The sequence below is a fragment of the Doryrhamphus excisus genome, chromosome 12 (assembly GCF_030265055.1).
Source record: "Doryrhamphus excisus isolate RoL2022-K1 chromosome 12, RoL_Dexc_1.0, whole genome shotgun sequence".
In the NCBI taxonomy this organism is placed as follows: Eukaryota; Metazoa; Chordata; class Actinopteri; order Syngnathiformes; family Syngnathidae; genus Doryrhamphus; species Doryrhamphus excisus.
In genome coordinates, this window is record NC_080477.1 from 16937764 (window position 1) to 16955451 (window position 17688).

Here is a 17688-nt window from a genome sequence, read left to right on the forward strand (position 1 = left end):
ATTAACCTAGCATGTTTTTGGAATGTGGGAGGAAACCGGAGTACCCGGAGAAAACCTACACATGCAAGGGGAGAACATGCAAACTCCACACAGAGATGGCCGAGGGTGGAATTGAACACTGGTCTCCTAGCTGTGACGTCTGCGCGTTAACCACTAGACCAACGTGCCACCGCTAGCTGATTTTCTGTCTTTAAAATACATAGAAATGGGAAAGATGTATGTTCATGTTTCACATAAGGATTGTGGATAACGGACAAAATTACCCCCAAAAGTGCAGTTGTTTTTTTTTTTTTATGTGTTCTTCCCTCAGCGGACATTCTTCAGTGCTTTGACTGTCATGTTGTTCTTTCAAATCCTTTAGCTTGAAGGAGTTTTTACCCAAAGAGTACATAAAGCAAAGAGGATCAGAGAAGAAAATATTCCAGGTAGGTCCTGCCTAACCCCCCCCCCCCCCCCCCCCCCACAACACACACACACACATACACACATATAAACCTGACAATACATTTGTGATTTTTGTGGCAGGAGCACAAAAATTGCGGAGAAATGACCGAGATTGAAGCTAAAGTGAAATATGTCAAACTGGCAAGATCTCTGAGGACATATGGAGTGTCTTTCTTCTTGGTCAAGGTGAGGTAAACTAACTACCAGTAATTATTTGGCACTATTTCATTCAGCTAGCCTTAAAGGAAAACTGTACTTTTTTAAATTTTACAATCCACAATTCATCCACATAAACACTTTCTCTCTTCTGTGCATTTGAAAGATATAACAACAGCTAAAAATAGACAGCCCATTAACACATTAAAAACTAGACATCCCTTTTGGTACCGGCCATTTTTGATGATTTTGAGTGATTTTTCAAGAGATACAGAATATTGTATTGGTGGGATATATACTGTAGACATGACACACCTTTCATCAAAATAAAAAAAAAAGTTTGTTTCTACTTTTTTCCGTTCTTTAGTAATCAGCAGTAGAACATAGGTAAGTTTCAGCAAAATATCAATTCTCTACAGAAATGGTTTTTGTGAAAAGATACATTTCAGACATAGCTTTCACTTTGAGGCAAATGTAGCCATATATATGTTTAGCCAAAATGCCAAAAACACAAGAAAATTGTATTTCTACATTAAAATAAACAGTAACAATTACAAAAACAATAAACAATTTTTCCTAATTTTCACATTTGAAAATTTGTGCACGCGTTAAAATTTCCCTTCAACGTCCTTCGCGCAACACGGCTCCAAGCCTTTTCACTTCCTGTTTGCTGCAGAACACAAGCACTCTTTTACAAGGCAAAGATGCATGCTGAGGTCTTATAAAATGCCACTTCTGCCACCCGTTTTTTTAGTTTAAAACTGCACCAACATGTTCTCTTCTATTGTGGAGTTGCATCATCACTTGTTAGCTAGCTGACAGGTGTGGTGAGGTGTCACTACAATTTACAATGTTTATAACAATAATAATAATAATAATAACCGTGTCAGCATTAAAAGTTTATATGTGAATGGAGTGTTTCTATAGACTTTCATGCATTCATGTCTCACATAAGGATTGTGGATGATGAAAGTTGAATAAAGTGCAGTTTTCCTTTATGTTTTGTCTTCTTTTGCTCTTGAATTAATGAAACAAAAATCTAATTTGGGGAATTGGTATAAGTGGAGCAGGAGCCTTTTATCTCCGGAGTGTGAAATCTTTTCCCTGGGCTTGAATTTAACTGGATGAAAGGAGTTGAAGGAATTACACAGCAGGTGTTCCAGTCCACTTGAACTTTTACAGCTTCAAAAAAAAAAATCATCCCTGTTGGCCATTTTCTACATGCACACTGTGAAAACTAGTAAAAAGGAAACAGAGGGACAACATTTGTATGTCGCTTATCCTTACTAGTTAGGGTAGCGGGGGTATGCTGCAGCCTAACCAAGATTGACAATCCGAGAAGACTGATTGTAATAATAAATTTTTAAAAAATCAGAAAAAACTGCATCGTTAAAGCAGTACTTTGCTTTAGTCTGGGATCAGCTTTCACATGGTAACTGCTCGACCTTTGTCATTTGGGTCTGCCTTGAGTGTAATCTGACAGAGCAGAGGCATTTAAATATAGCCTGGCTGCCCCCCCCCCCCCCCCCCCCCCCAGCACCCCAGCCTTGTAACCCTCCTCCTGGATACCCCACAGAATTGACATTCCCTCCATAACTTTTTCACAGTGACCCTCCTTGGCCCCTCAACGTCACATTCTGTCCATCTGCTCGCCGTCTGTACCATAGCTCCTGAAACCTTTTGCTTTGGTTAAAAAGGAAACATCAGTGATGCGTCCAGTTTACTTATCATCAATGTTTTTCAAGGATTCGTATGTTTTTTAGTTTGTTATATTTTTGTTACTGTATAAACAATAATAAGGTCAATGAAGTCAGTGCTAAAAGAGCATCAACATTGGCATCAGTGGTTAGTGCATACCTTGGTTATCATTTTTTGGTTAACATCCAAAATTTATTCCTGAAGTTTACCTGGGAAGGACGGCACGGCAGTCGAGTGGTTAGCGCGCAGACCTCACAGCTAGGAGACCAGGGTTCAATTCCACTCTCGGCCATCTCTGTGTGGAGTTTGCATGTTCTCCCCGTGCATGCGTGGGTTTTCTCCGGGTACTCCGGTTTCCTCCCACATTCCAAAAACATGCTAGGTTAATTGGTGACTCCAAATTGTCCATAGGTATGAATGTGAGTGTGAATGGTTGTTTGTCTATATGTGCCCTGTGATTGGCTGGCCACCAGTCCGGGGTGTACCCCGCCTCTCGCCCGAGGACAGCTGGGATAGGCTCCAGCACCCCCGCGACCCTGGTGAGGAAAAAGCGGTCGAAAATGAATGAATTAAAGTTTACCTGGGTACATTTTCCAGTTGGTGTACATCTTGTCTAAGGATCGATACATCGGCCGGCCGATATATCGGCCCAATATTACGTTCTTGACTTGAATCGGTAACAGCCAATACGCGTGCGGGTTCGCCGATATATTTTTCCGTGCATTTACAGACAGGCATCCGCTGGGCAGCTTTGTGTTGCCGGAGGACCCTGCAACACACGCAGTCGGATATGAATATTTATTCATTTTTAAATTGATAATACTGTTTAAATGATTGTTTAAGAAAACTGAATCCTACTGTTTTCAGTGTTTACATTTCAATAAATATTTGTTTAAATTTGAGACCTGTAATATTTGTTATGATTGTCATTTTTTCATATAAATTGATTGAGCAAAAGCAGTATCGACCCAAGCAAAATCGGCCATCGGCTAAGTGTGATGGAAAAAAATCGGTATCGGCATCAACCTGGGAAAAAACACATCAGTCGATCCCTAGTCTTGTCATGTTCTTGGTTAATGGATTCATTAGAGCCGCACGGTGGACAAGTGCATGTTGGCCCACACAGTTAGATATGGAAGCTCTGGGTTTGAATCTCCATTTGGCATCTCTGTGTGGAGTCGTTCTCCGTCATGTGTGCGGGTGTGTATGTACCTCCCCTTGTGCTTAAAGTTGCCTGGGATAGGCTCCAGCATACCCCATGACCCAATGACCCTAATGGGGATTAAGCGGCACAGAAAATTAGTCCCTCAGCTGACATTTTTGTCATAAAATGTCTTTGTTTTAGCATCCCGTTAGCTTCATGGAAACAGGAACTGGAAGTTAGTTCCATTGCATGAGATTCAGACCTTTTGAACGAATTAATGATGCTCACCAAGGTTCCACTGCATTTATACATGAACAAGAATCAACATAAATCACAGTTTGTCAATAAATCCTGCATGAAAGTACAATATTTTTTCAGTTTTTGTGCTTTTTCTTTTTTCTTTGTGAAATAAATGACTACATCAAAAATAAATATAATGAATCAGCAGCCTGACCATTGTTGCCATTAAATGGCATTTATATGTATGTATTACATTTTGGTCGGGAAACAAAGGGAGAAAAATGTCTGAGCGGGATTCCGTCAAATCAGCCGCACTCGCATTGTGCGCAGGCTTGTTTTCATCATTCTTTTTTCCCCTGCATGCAGGAAAAGATGAAGAGCAAGAACAAGCTGGTACCACGCCTTCTGGGCATCACCAAAGAGTCTGTGATGAGAGTGGATGAGAAGACCAAAGACGTGGTGCAAGAGTGGCCGCTCACCACTGTCAAGAGGTGGGCCGCCTCGCCCAAGAGCTTCACACTGGTAAGATTTATCATACCATCTTATGGGAAAACAAATAAAAAAAAATAGCATTGTGGAACAGATTGCATTCAACTTTAGAGGTCCCACTCCGAGTATTCCCTCCACAAGCCACCTTTGGTAACACATTCATTCATTTTCTACCGCTTATCTTCACGAGGGTTGCGGGGGTGCTGGAGCCTATCCCAGCTGATGAGTGGCAGGGTACACCCTGGACTGGTCACCAGCCAATCATAGGGCACATATAGACAAACAACCATTCACACTCACATTCATACCTATGGACAATTTGGAGTCGCCAATTAACCTAGCATGTTTTTGGAATGTGGGAGGAAACCGGAGTACCCGGAGAAAACACACTCATGCACGGGGGGAACATGCAAACTCCACACAGACATGGCCGCGGGTGGAATTGAACTCGGGTCTCCTAGCTGTGAGGCCTGCGTGCTAACCACATGTCCGCCGTGCATGAACCAGGCTGTTAACCTAATTTAGTCCTATCCATCCGTTTATCTTCAATGCTTCTTATCCTCACTCCGGTCACTGGGGTATGCTGGAGCCTATCCCAGCTGTCTTCAAACGAGAGGCAGGGTACACCCTGGACTGGTCGCCAGCCAATCACAGGGCACATATAGACAAACAACCATTCACACTCACATTCATACCTATGAACTTATGAACACGCAAACTCCACACAGAGATGACAGAGGGTGGAATCGAACTCGGGTCTCCTAGCTGTGTGGCCTAAGCGCTAACCACTCGTTCCCCGTGCAACCTTTGGCACCCAATGGTGTATGAATTAGCACAACAGGAGCCCAGTGAACTGTAATGTTCCCTCGCTTCTTAAATTCCCTCATGCACTCGATTTATTGAGCTGACTCGTCCCCCCTTCGCCGTCCTCGTCGATATTCCTCCTCCATGTCCTTGGCCTCAAGGTAGTGAGCAACATGGATTTAATCCGACAAAACTGGAAGAACCACATGTGAATGGGCAACTCTTTTGAGTGGCTAATGCATAAGAACCTCCAGTCTAAATAGTTAGACTGTGTTTTTAATCATGCAATGGTGTGTGTGTTTGTGTAGGACTTCGGGGAGTACCAGGAGAGCTACTACTCTGTTCAGACCACCGAAGGGGAGCAGATCTCTCAGCTTATTGCGGGTTACATCGACATCATCCTCAAAAAGGTGAGATGTTAGTCACAGGAGAATGAATGGATACGCATTAAAAAGATCAGTTGATGTGCAGAAAACAGATATGTTTGTTTACATGTGCAAGGAATGGGGCCTGTAATCAGATAATCGGTAGATTGACACAGTCAGAAATGTGTTTAAGAATATTTTTATTATTGTGGTTGTAGTTTGTCTTGACTGATAACATATTATGAAAGCGCTGCTCTGCTAGGGCGAGGGCATCTCTTGTGCACAACCCTTCCATTTTTTTTTTAAATTTAGGTCTGGGTTCTGGTTATCATTTTTTTTATCAAGCATTGTAATTTTTTCATTTTTTAAACGTATATTATATATTTGAACAGGCATATGACATATTATTGGGGTTATATTCATAGAAAACCACAGTAATGAACTATTTCTTTGTTAAATTAGTATTCTGATCATGTCCACAACTGAGGATTATTATGTGTCTACATTTTTTTGTTATTAGCTTTTGTCAAGGTACCTAATTGTGTTTGGCAATTTGTAATAGAAGTCCTTGTTTTTGGTTTACCCTGATAATTACATCGCTGTTTATTTTATGAACTCATTTCTGTCTTAAACACATCAATAAAATACGAAAAGAAAAGTTTTATTACCTTTTATTTGCAGAGTGGGACTCATTTAATGAAAGAAATGAACTCTAAATGAAATGTGCTGGGAGTTCCACTAAATGAAAGCTGTAGTTTTTATTCTAGATGTCGACACAAAATTCAACATTATAGGATCACAGTCGCATGCATTACTTACGCAATGCATGTGTGTTCTTTTTGTATAGAAACAAAGCAAGGATCGTTTTGGAATGGAAGGCGACGAGGAAGCAACCATGCTTGAGGAATCTGTCTCGCCTAAAAAGTAAGCGGACATTCATTTATTTTCTACTGCTTATCCTCACGAGGGTCGCGGGGGTGCTGGAGCCTATCCCAGCTGTCTTTGGGCGAGAGACGGGGTACACCCTGGACTGCGTGCTAACCACTCGACCACCGTGCATGAACAAGGCTAATTTAGTCCTATCCATCCATCCGTTTATTTTCAATGCTTCTTATCCTCACTCCGGTCACTGGAGTATGCTGGAGCCTATCCCAGCTGTCTTCGGGCGAGAGGCGGGGTACACCCTGGACTGGTGGCCCGCCAATCACAGGGCACATATAGACAAACAACCATTCACACTCACATTCATACCTATGGACAATTTGGAGTCGCCAATTAACCTAGCATGTTTTTGGAATGTGAGAGGAAACCGGAGTAACCGGAGAAAACCCACGCATGCACGGGGAGAACATGCAAACTCCACACAGAATTGAACTCGGGTCTCCTAGCTGTGAGGCCTGCACACTAACCACTCTGCAGCCGTAAGCGGACATGCAAGACCTGAGGTTTTTTTTTGTGTGTGTGTGTAAAGAAAATGAATCTTTTTGTTCTCATTTGTTCAGCAATTGGAAAGATTTTAATAACTGATTAATCAGTCAATTAGTTTTTTGAGATTAATCAATACTGACAGAGCAAATAATTGAAAAAAAACACCAGGTTGCTGCTTGAATGTTCTGTTAAAATAATAAAAAACCTAAATGTTTGTTAAATAGCTACAGTAAAACAATAAATATACACAAAAATACAATCATGATCATTTAGTCATTTAGTCGAAAATGTGTACATTTTGATGCAGTAATCGGTTAAGCCATAGATGGACCAAATTAATATGAAACAAACACTTCCGGGTTGCGGCTGTGTGTTTCCAAGTCACGGTGTGTGTGTGAGTGATGAGAAGAAAAGCTCTGACAAGCTTGGGGAGTAGTCACTGGGTACCACCTTGTCACCTGGCACCTTTGTCAAATAAACATTAGAAGTCTTAATAGCAGGAAGAATGTCTTTACATGGTGCGGTATGAGGGTGTAGTAGCGCCATGTAATGTTATTGCATACTTTTCTTGCAAAACAACATATCAGCTCCTTTTCAATTTCCTCCTCCATACCAAATTGCAGCACAGTTCACACATCCATCTTCCAGGACCTCATTTCACCACGGCAATGCTTCCTCTTCTGGACTTTATCCCAGGAGATAATCTCTAGAGGAAATTTTGTAGCACTGGAAAAGCGAAGGCTCCATGTGAACATTTCCTGATTAGACGCCTGTTTTGTGGGGGCTCATTTCATCACAGTGGAATATTTTTCCGGTCCTCACCCCTCATTGGGGTTATCTCATCTCCTCTGTTGTGATGTGTTGTACTCACTAATGTTCTTTCCACGTTGCCGCAGGTCCACTATCCTCCAGCAGCAGTTTAACCGCGTGGGACGGGCGGAGCACGGCTCGGTGGCGCTTCCCGGGGTGATTCGATCGGGTTCCATCGGCACCGAGTCGCTCAGTATGGGAAGCATGCCGTCTCCTCAGCAGCAGATCACAATGGGTCAGATGCACCGTGGACATATGCCACCGCTGGTAAGACCACAGCTACCAAAGATTGCAATTTGTTGGCACTGCATGGTCCTTTAGTTAAACTCATCATTTTCAGTAATGTTATGGAGTAATTTTCTTAAAATGACTCGGTTCCTGTCGACTCTCTTTGTTATTTTGCTGCTCTGTCGGCCAGCGGAGCTCTCTGCCCTGTGAATGTGAAACATCACCATTCATTCATTCATTCATTCATTCATTTTCTACCGCTTTTCCTCACGAGGGTCACAGGGGTTGCTGGAGCCTATCCCAGCTGTCTTCGGGCGAGAGCCCTCGACTGGTCACCAATCACAGGGCACATATAGACAAACAACCATGTACACTCACATTCATACCTATGGACAATTTGGAGTCGCTAATTAACCTAGCATGTTTTTGGAATGTGGGAGGAAACCGGAGTACCCGGAGAAAACCCACGCATGCACAGGGAGAACATGCAAACTCCACACAGAGAGGGTAGAATCCAACTCGGGTCTCTTAGCTGTGAGGCCTGCGCACTAACCACCCGACCACCGTGCAGCCCTCAATCATACACGAGCAAAAGGAATTCAACGGCTGTACAATAAAACTAAAATAAAGTAAAATTATTGCCTATCCCAGCTGTCTTTGTGGGGAGAGGCGGGGTACACCCTGGACTGGTCGCCAGCCAATCATAGGGCACATATAGACAAACAACCATTCACACTCACATTGGAGTCGTCAATTAACCTAGCATGTTTTTGGAATGTGGGAGGAAAACGGAGTACACGGAGAAAAACCACACATGCACGAAGAGAACGTGCAAACTCCACACAGACATGGCCGAGAGTGGAATTGAACCCTAGCTGTGAAGTCTGCGTGCTAACCACTCGTCCGCCGTGCAGCCAACATCACCATTAATGTCATAAAAATACACATATATGTATGCATATATGAACGTGCATGTGAGTATGTGTGCTCGTCACTGAGAATGTAGGAAAGGTGAGGGACTGCTTCCTACCACCCAGCAAGCCCCGCCCCACACAGCCAGCACCGGCCCCCCATTGTATCGGTCTTCCTGCTGACTAAAATTAGTATTTCTTAATGTATTGTTTTGTTTTTTTTCTGCCATTTGATACCTTAATAATAAAATAATAAAATTTGAATTCAAAGGTCTTAAAAATGTTCCCGCTGAATGAAGCACCAACAATTGTGAGATTTTTTGTTTCCTTTTCAGAGCTCAGCCCAGCAAGCTCTAATGGGAACCATCAATACCAGTATGCAAGCTGTGCAGAAGGCACAGATAGACTTGGGGGAGGTGGACAACTTGCCTCCACTCGGACAGGACATGGTACGCAAAGAATACCTGCAATAAATAAAACAAATGCCGTATTCGGCGATTAAATATGCAGTCCATATGCAGGAAGTGAAACTAAAACTGACTTGTGTGTGTGTTTTTTCTCATGAAGGCCTCCAAAGTGTGGATCCAAAACAAGATGGATGAATCCAAACATGAGATTCACTCTCAGGTTGATGCCATCACTGCAGGAACCGCCTCTGTCGTCAACCTCACAGCCGGTCAGTAGCTACCATTTTAAATACCAACTTAAATACATTCAAGTGCAATTTTATGACCTTTTTTTAAACAAACTTGACATGATCATTTTCTTTTTTTTGTCCAGGCGACCCAACCGACACGGATTACACCGCAGTGGGCTGCGCCATCACCACCATCTCCTCCAACCTGACGGAGATGTCCAAGGGGGTTAAACTGTTAGCTGCTCTCATGGAGGACGAGGTGGGCGGCGGTAACGACTTGATGAAGGCTGCCAGGACGCTAGCGGGAGCCGTGTCTGACCTGCTCAAGGCCGTGGAGCCGGCATCTGGAGAGGTACCCAAGGAGGGAGGAGCCTATTAACGTTGAATCCAGACTTGTTTTTGTTGTTGTTTTTTACTGTAATTACAAATTTAGAGTAAGGGTGGGGGGGCATATGGGCACAGACTGAACCTCTTAAGGGTTGACCCTTAATGGGGGTAAAGCATTTTTTTTCCATCTTACCTATGATGCTGGAGAAAAAAATAGCAGGAGGACACTTTTTACTTCATATTTTATAATTTAACATATATTTTTTTCCTTTAATTTCAACTGGTTCATTCTGCTGTTACAGTTTATTTTTCTTCCTCAATTTCTTCATGGTAAACTACCAAGTTTTATTTCTATTTACTTCTTATTTCTTCTTATAGTTGTTTTTTTTTACTTTTTTACCGATTATTTTACATTTAAGTACATTTTTTTATTATTTGTATTATTTAAAATAACATTATTATTTAAAATAAAATTATTATTTAAAATATTTTTTTAAATTGTGCTAACAGTAATTAATTATAATTTATTAGGGCTGTCAATCGATTAAAATATTTGATCGTGATTAATCTCATTTTTTATCCTTAGTTAACTCACAATTAATCACATTTAATCGCAGATAGAAAACAGTTTTTATCTATAATAAGCGGTGGAAATCTCAACAAAACTACAACGATAATTACATCAAATTTTATGTAAAAGGATATCAATTTCTGAATTATGGGCCATTCTTTTAAACTATTCATATATTATTGAGTCCTCAAAGTTTTAGATTTCACCCAGCAATAACAATATTATTAAATCAGGCAGTTAATACTTGAAATGTCGGATTTTGGTGTCTAAAATCTAAATTGCCAGCAATGTTGAACCCCAAACAGAATGAATGTTAAATTGAGCCAAGGTAGCTTTTTTTCATTTTTTTTTCCAAAGTCACACACACACACAGGGCTTATTTTTTTAATAATGATTTTTCTTTCTTGTGTCCAAATTACATCCAAACCTAGAGGCATAGGATGAAATTTGCAGTCTCTGAGTTGAATGCGACTTTGCCTTTCCACTTTTATTAAATGCTGTGCTGACTGCATTGGTCAGGCCGTGTCTAATATAAAACCCCCAGCTGACATGCAGCTGACTGGAAGGCCTTTTCCATCTTTAATGGGTGACGGCAAACTAGAAAAAAAAAAAAAACGGCACTCTGAATTGTTGACACGTGCGCTAATGAATAATGGAGTCTTATAGACTTGTGTTGCAGGCCTCTTTAATGATCTTGTTTGGAGGTTTGTCGGGTCATATTAATATATAGATCAGATGAATGACTTTGCAGCTGTAGGAATATTATTCTCTGTTGTGCAGCATTGAGGCTTTATAATGTAGATTAAACACATGAAGTAGAAGCCATATTTCAGCCTTTCTAAATCTTGTTGTTTGTGTGTGTGTGTGTGTGTTTTTAGCCAAGACAGACTGTGTTGACAGCAGCAGGCAGCATCGGCCAGGCCAGCGGAGACCTCCTTCGACAGATTGGAGAGAACGAAACAGATGAGAGGTTCCAGGTAATAATGGTGTTATTGTTTTGACACTTTAAAAAAATATAAATGTCTACATAAAAATGGTTTTGCAAGCTGTAAACAACCATCAGGACAATTTAGCCACAAGAAAGAGATGAAGAAAGTCCTTACTGGAAAAGACAAAAGATAAATACAGATGCTGTCAACACACTTTTGGACAGTCTAAGGCCCTTTTCCTCACTTTTGATTTTTCAGTATGCGGCCTTCTGTGAAAAAAGTTTGAAGTAAACGAATATTATTGTTAGCAATTGTCAATGAAATACAATAAATCTAAAAATAGTACTTCATGTTTATATGATATAATTCTGCTTTGTTTTGCTCATTGTTGCTTTGCAGGATGTCCTTATGAACCTGGCCAAAGCAGTGGCCAACGCTGCAGCCATGTTGGTCCTGAAGGCCAAGAACGTGGCCCAGGTCGCCGAGGACACTGTCCTCCAAAACCGAGTCATTGCCGCCGCCACCCAGTGTGCCCTATCCACCTCCCAGCTGGTGGCGTGTGCCAAGGTACTGCATAAAGATGAATACACTTTTGACATGTTTCTCTAAATGATGCCGCTCTTCATCCCCATCGTAGGTGGTGAGTCCCACCATCAGCTCCCCGGTTTGCCAGGAACAGCTCGTTGAAGCTGGGAAGCTGGTGGACCGCTCTGTGGAGAGCTGTGTCCAAGCCTGCCTCTCTGCTACGGAGGACGGAGAGCTCCTCAAACAGGTCAGTTAGAAACAGTAATAAATTGTAGATGTAGATGAAGATCTGGGTTCCTATCTCTGTTTGGGCAGGGATGTGTGGAATTTGCATCTTTTCCTTGTACTTGTGTGGGTTTCCTCCAAAGACTCCGGTTTCCTCCCACATTCCAAAAACATGCTAGGTTAATTGGCGACTCCAAATTGTCCATAGGTATGAATGTGAGTGTGAATGGTTGTCTATATGTGCCCTGTGATTGGCTGGCGACTCGCCCGAAGCAAGCTGGGATAGGCTCCAGCACCTCCGTGACTCCGTGAGGATAAGCGTAGAAAATGAATGAATGTATCAATGAAGCGTAGTTCATAAGATACTCGTATCCTGTGATGAAGGTGAGTGCGGCGGCCAGCGTGGTGAGTCAGGCTCTGGAAGATCTCCTGCAACACGTCCGCCAATACACCTCCAGGGGAGAGCCTATTGGCCGCTACGACCAGGCCACTGACACCATCATGACCGTCACTGAGAGTATCTTCAGCTCCATGGGAGATGCAGGTCCGTACAAAAGAACCAGTAGATGATATGCATAACCATTTAATAGATTTAGTTCATTTGTATTAAACGACTTGTAATTACGCTCCTTTGTCTCACTGGTTACATTTTGTTAATTAATTCACACACCCCCTAACCAACAGGAGAGATGGTCCGTCAGGCCCGTGTGCTGGCTCAGGCCACATCAGACCTGGTGAACGCTATGAGGTCTGACGCAGAAGCTGAAATTGACGTGGACAACTCCAAGAAGTTGCTGGCAGCTGCTAAGTTGTTGGCTGACGCCACTGCGAGGATGGTGGAGGCAGCAAAGGTATGTGTGTGTCTTCCAAGGGTGGATACGTCATACGGTATATTTGACATCTACGCTCACAGGACAGGCGATTCAATACAAGTGCTGTCCATGTTTTTTTTTGTTTGTTTTTTTTAAGCCTACAAAAAAATATATATATAAAAAATGAGTGCATATAAAATACTACTTTCTGTTGTCAAATACACAGTGGAATAGAAGCATTTTCAGCCTGGATTTGAACATTGCCGAAGTTGAGGACTGTCGCACATCTTCTCCAAGACTGTTCCATATTTTCGCAGCATGAAACTGAAATTCAGCCTTGTTTAGTCTGGACTCTGGGCATCTGCAGGAGACCACTCCCTGAGTTTATCAGAGCCTGAGATGGTTTATGCTCAAGAGATATATTCTATTCTCTGATCGACAGGAAGCCAGTGCAAAGACCTGACTACTGGACTAATATGGTCATATTTTCTGGTTCTAGTCAGAACTCGAGCAGCAGCATTCTGGATGTGTTGCAGCAGTGTCACAACTTGTGTTTAGTGAGCCTGGTCAGAAGTCTGTTGCAGTAGTCTAGCCTGCTGTAGACAAAGGCATGGATTAGTCTCTCTAAATCTGACCCTTGATTTTGGAAATATTTTTTAGTTTTAGAGTTTTAGTTGGAGAAATTAGTTTTCATCCACACACTGATCTATTTGATGCAGTGAACTCTGGACCCGTAATACAGTTAGACAATTTAGCTTAATAAGGCACATTTAATGGCTCTCTCATACTGTTAAATAGTACAAAATAGTAGTATTAGTTAATATTCATTCATTCATTCATTTTCTACCGCTTTTCCTCACGAGGGTCGCGGGGGGTGCTGGAGCCTATCCCAGCTGTCTTCGGGCCAGAGGCAGGGTACACCCTGGACTGGTCGCCAGCCAATCACAGGGCACATATAGACAAACAACCATTCACACTCACATTCATACCTATGGACAATTTGGAGTCGCCAATTAACCTAGCATGTTTTTGGAATGTGGGAGGAAACCAGAGTGCCCGGAGAAAACCCACGCATGCACGGGGAGAACATGCATACTCCACACAGATATGGCCGAGGGTGGGTTATTATTATTATTATTATTATTATTATTATTAATAGTAGTATAGTATTAAAACAGAGCATTTTTCGATAAAGTTCTCTTGATTGAATCAAATGAAGCGTACCCAGTGAGGGGCTATAGTTAAGTCTCCACTTTTAAATATAGGAAACAAGAACGTCTGACCTGATAATGAACTCTACTTTTTTTACTTTGAAATTTTAATTAAGTTTGGACTCATGGCCTCCCGCTCAAGGATTAGAATACAAAACTTTATGCAGCTTCTACTGATTTTATTCTGGGCTATGATCAAAGTGCTGGAAAAATATCCAAATACTGCACTTGGCGCAGATCTCAGCGACTTGGATTCCAAGTGCGGCTTAATGTGGCACACTCGCCATTTGATCCTAAATTAGCCTGTGTAATAACCGTTGACAAATGACTGTAACATTACACTAACTTCAAATGCTTACACTGAATTCAATGAAGACTTGAGTGTTGATTTTAATAAGATGACTGGAATTGTACTTGGAGCACTTTTACACTCTTTTCTGTAAAACAGCCGCACAGAGCCCAGGACCGCAGCATGTTGCCATAAGTGTGAACTCTTTCACACAGCGACACTGCATCCCGTATTCTGATGCTTCCCAAGGGCTGTGGTGAACAGTCGGGGGAGGAAGGGGGTGGGAAAATGTCATGTCCCCCATTCTATATTGGTTCCTTTTTTAGACCGAACAGTGATGGCGGCCTTTACAAGCGATGTAATTCCCCCATGACTGACCTGTAATGACCAATGCTGTGATTGGTCACACTCATGCTCACGAGGACTTCTGAATAGCTGCCGAACCCAACTTTATTATAGGAGTTGATAATAAACGATAGCGAATGAAAGCGATTTATCTTAGACTGGACAGTCTGTAGTTTCCCAAGAAAAGAGGTTACTTCAAGACGTCTCTGAATGGCAAGTAGCATTAGGTTTTCATTCATTCAATTTCTACCGCTTATCCTCACGAGGGAGCCTATCCCAGGCTGTCTTCGGACGAGAGGCCGGGTACACCATGGACTGGTCGCCAGCCAATCACAGGGCACATATAGACAAACAACCATTCACACTCACATTCATACCTATGGACAATTTGGAGTCGCCAATTAACCTACCATGTTTTTGGAATGTGGGAGGAAACCGGAGTACCCGGAGAAAACCCACGCATGCACAGAGAGAACATGCAAAACACTACACAGAGATGGCCGAGGGTCGAATCGAACTCGGGTCTCTTAGCTGTAAGGCCTGCACGCTAACCACACCCACCATGCAGCCCCCTGTAATAACATAGGGTTACTATAAAAACCAAAGCAGTCTTGAGATCATTTATACCAAACACATCAAAACAACTCTTCAAACTAATCTATCATTCCCTCCATCACCCTCATTATCAGCCCACTGGATCACATTCCGATAACAATTCGGTTTGAAATAACGCCCTCCAGTTGTTTACTTAGCGTCAGCCCCAAAATTCACCACCGGTTGAGACTTGTTGCCATGGTAACTGATTAACTGATATAACGCGTCCTCTGCGTGACAACCTGCATGTAGTTGTGAATGGCTTGTTAGCTGGTGGCTCATTCATGCATGCCATGTCCTCATTAGCCCCCTTTTTGGAATTAGCAGGTTTTAATCATTATGTAAATTGGCTGTTCTGTTGAAGTGTTGTCAACAGGCTAGCGGCAGCAAAACACTCCACTGGCTTGAAGCTGGGCACAAATTATATGATGAAATTGTATTTGCAGAAAATATATCTTTTGTTTTCACATATAGAATATGGACAAAAGTTTTGGGATATCTGGCTATCACAGGGCCTGTTGTAGGCTTCTTCCACACCAAACTCATCCAAGCATTCCCTTTTGGCATTGTCCACTGGGGAATAGCGCCACAAAGACGGAATCATACATTCATTCATTCATTTTCTACCGCTTTTTCCTCATGAGGGTTGCGGGGGGTGCTGGAGCATATCCCAGCTGTCTTTGAGCGAGAGGCGGGGTACACCCTGGACTGGTGGCCAGCCAATCACAGGGCACATATAGACAAACAACCATTCACACTCACATTCATACCTATGGACAATTTGGAGTCACCAATTAACCTAGCATGTTTTTGGAATGTGGGAGGAAACCGGAGTACCCGGAGAAAACCCACGCATGCACGGGGAAAACATGCAAACTCCACAGGGTGGATCAAACTGCGATGTTATAGCTAAAAAAACAAATCATAGAGTGATTGGTCCCTTGTTGCTAGGCAGAATTAATGAGATTATATAACTGCACAGACTAGTATATAATAATAATCATGATAACAATTAAATCCATCCATCTTCTATGCCGCTTCTGCTGGAATATGCAGGTATGCTGGAGCCTATCCCAGCTGTCTGGGAGGCGGGGTACAACCTGGCCTACAATGAAATTACTGCTCTGTATTAAATATAAAACCCATATTGAAAAGGAAGAAGAATCTCTCTAATTATATATCCTTAACACATGCAAACTCCACACAGAGATGGCCGAGGGTGACATTGAACCCTGGTCTCCTAGCTGTGAGGTCTGCGCGCTAACCACTCGACCGCCGTGCAGCCCCGGAAGCATACAATTATCCAAAATGTTTTTCCAAGATTGTATTATTTTGTAAATGTAATTGGGAGTTGTGTCCCATTACTTTTGTGCATAGAAGGATTATGGAGGCCTATAACCGAACCAAATGACATGGACCTTCAGATTGTGAGCACTGCTGCAAAATAGCCAGATAAGTTGGTGAAGATAAGATTTTTGCTGCTGAAATTCCACATTCCAGAATGCCCTCTGGCTTTTTGTGTCATCCTAACTGCTGGTTGTTGATTGTGTATGTGTGTATGTGTGTGTGTGCCCTCAGGGTGCAGCAGCGTATCCCGAGAACGAGGATCAGCAGCAGCGACTGAGGGAGGCCGCGGAGGGTTTACGTGTGGCCACCAACGCCGCAGCTCAGAATGCCATCAAGAAGAAGTTGATCAACAGACTGGAGGTAAGTGAAGATGAGCGGTGGACACCGGTGGGAATTGGGGGGTGGCGGCTTAAGAATACTCTAAAAAAGATTTGATTGTGATTTTTGTATGTTTTTATGCTCCAGAATGCTGCCAAACAAGGTGCGGCCGCAGCCACCCAAACCATTGCTGCTGCTCAGAATGCTGCCGCGTCCAACAAGAACACCGCCGCTCACCAGCAGTTGGTCCAAAGCTGCAAGGTGGGCATGCTTTTATTTATATATATATATATATATATATATATATATATTTCTGCATAAAATCACCATCAAATGTGATCTGATCTTTGTCAAAATTGCACAGATGAAAAAACAGTGGTGCTTTAACTAAAACCACCCAAACATTTATAGGTTTTCATATTTTAATGATAATGATGATATGATAGCATGCAAACAATGACAGAAGGGGTAGGAATAAGTAATGAACCCTCTGCCTAAGGAGACTTAAAGAGCAATTGAAACCATTTTTTTACCAAACAATTTAAATCAGGTGTGTGCCCAATCACTGATGAGTGGCTTAAAGCTGCCCTGCCCACTATAAAACACACACCTGGTAAGAATTGTCTTGATGAGAAGCATTGTGTGATGTGCACCATTGTTCGCTCAAAAGAGCTGTCTGTATATCTATATATGTGTGTGAATATGTGTATGTATATATATATATATATATATGTATATATATATATATATATGTGTGTATTATATATATATATGTGTGTATTATATATATATATATATATACGTATATATGTGTGTGTGTGTATATATATACATATATATA

At 42.1% G+C, this 17688-nt stretch overlaps 1 protein-coding gene across 2 annotated transcripts in view; it reads left to right on the top strand.

Annotated features, from left to right (window-relative positions):
• tln2a (talin 2a) overlaps nt 1-17688 on the top strand; it is an 81931-nt gene that overhangs the window by 36167 nt on the left and 28076 nt on the right. For both annotated transcript variants that reach the window (XM_058088979.1, XM_058088980.1), the window contains exons 9-24: nt 362-425; nt 526-630; nt 4049-4204; nt 5284-5385; nt 6188-6264; nt 7665-7845; nt 9053-9166; nt 9285-9393; nt 9498-9706; nt 11131-11229; nt 11581-11748; nt 11819-11953; nt 12316-12475; nt 12616-12782; nt 16761-16889; nt 16995-17108. In XM_058088979.1, the coding sequence (XP_057944962.1) occupies nt 362-425; nt 526-630; nt 4049-4204; nt 5284-5385; nt 6188-6264; nt 7665-7845; nt 9053-9166; nt 9285-9393; nt 9498-9706; nt 11131-11229; nt 11581-11748; nt 11819-11953; nt 12316-12475; nt 12616-12782; nt 16761-16889; nt 16995-17108 (2089 nt within the window). The remainder of the gene's footprint in view (nt 1-361; nt 426-525; nt 631-4048; nt 4205-5283; nt 5386-6187; nt 6265-7664; nt 7846-9052; nt 9167-9284; nt 9394-9497; nt 9707-11130; nt 11230-11580; nt 11749-11818; nt 11954-12315; nt 12476-12615; nt 12783-16760; nt 16890-16994; nt 17109-17688) is intronic.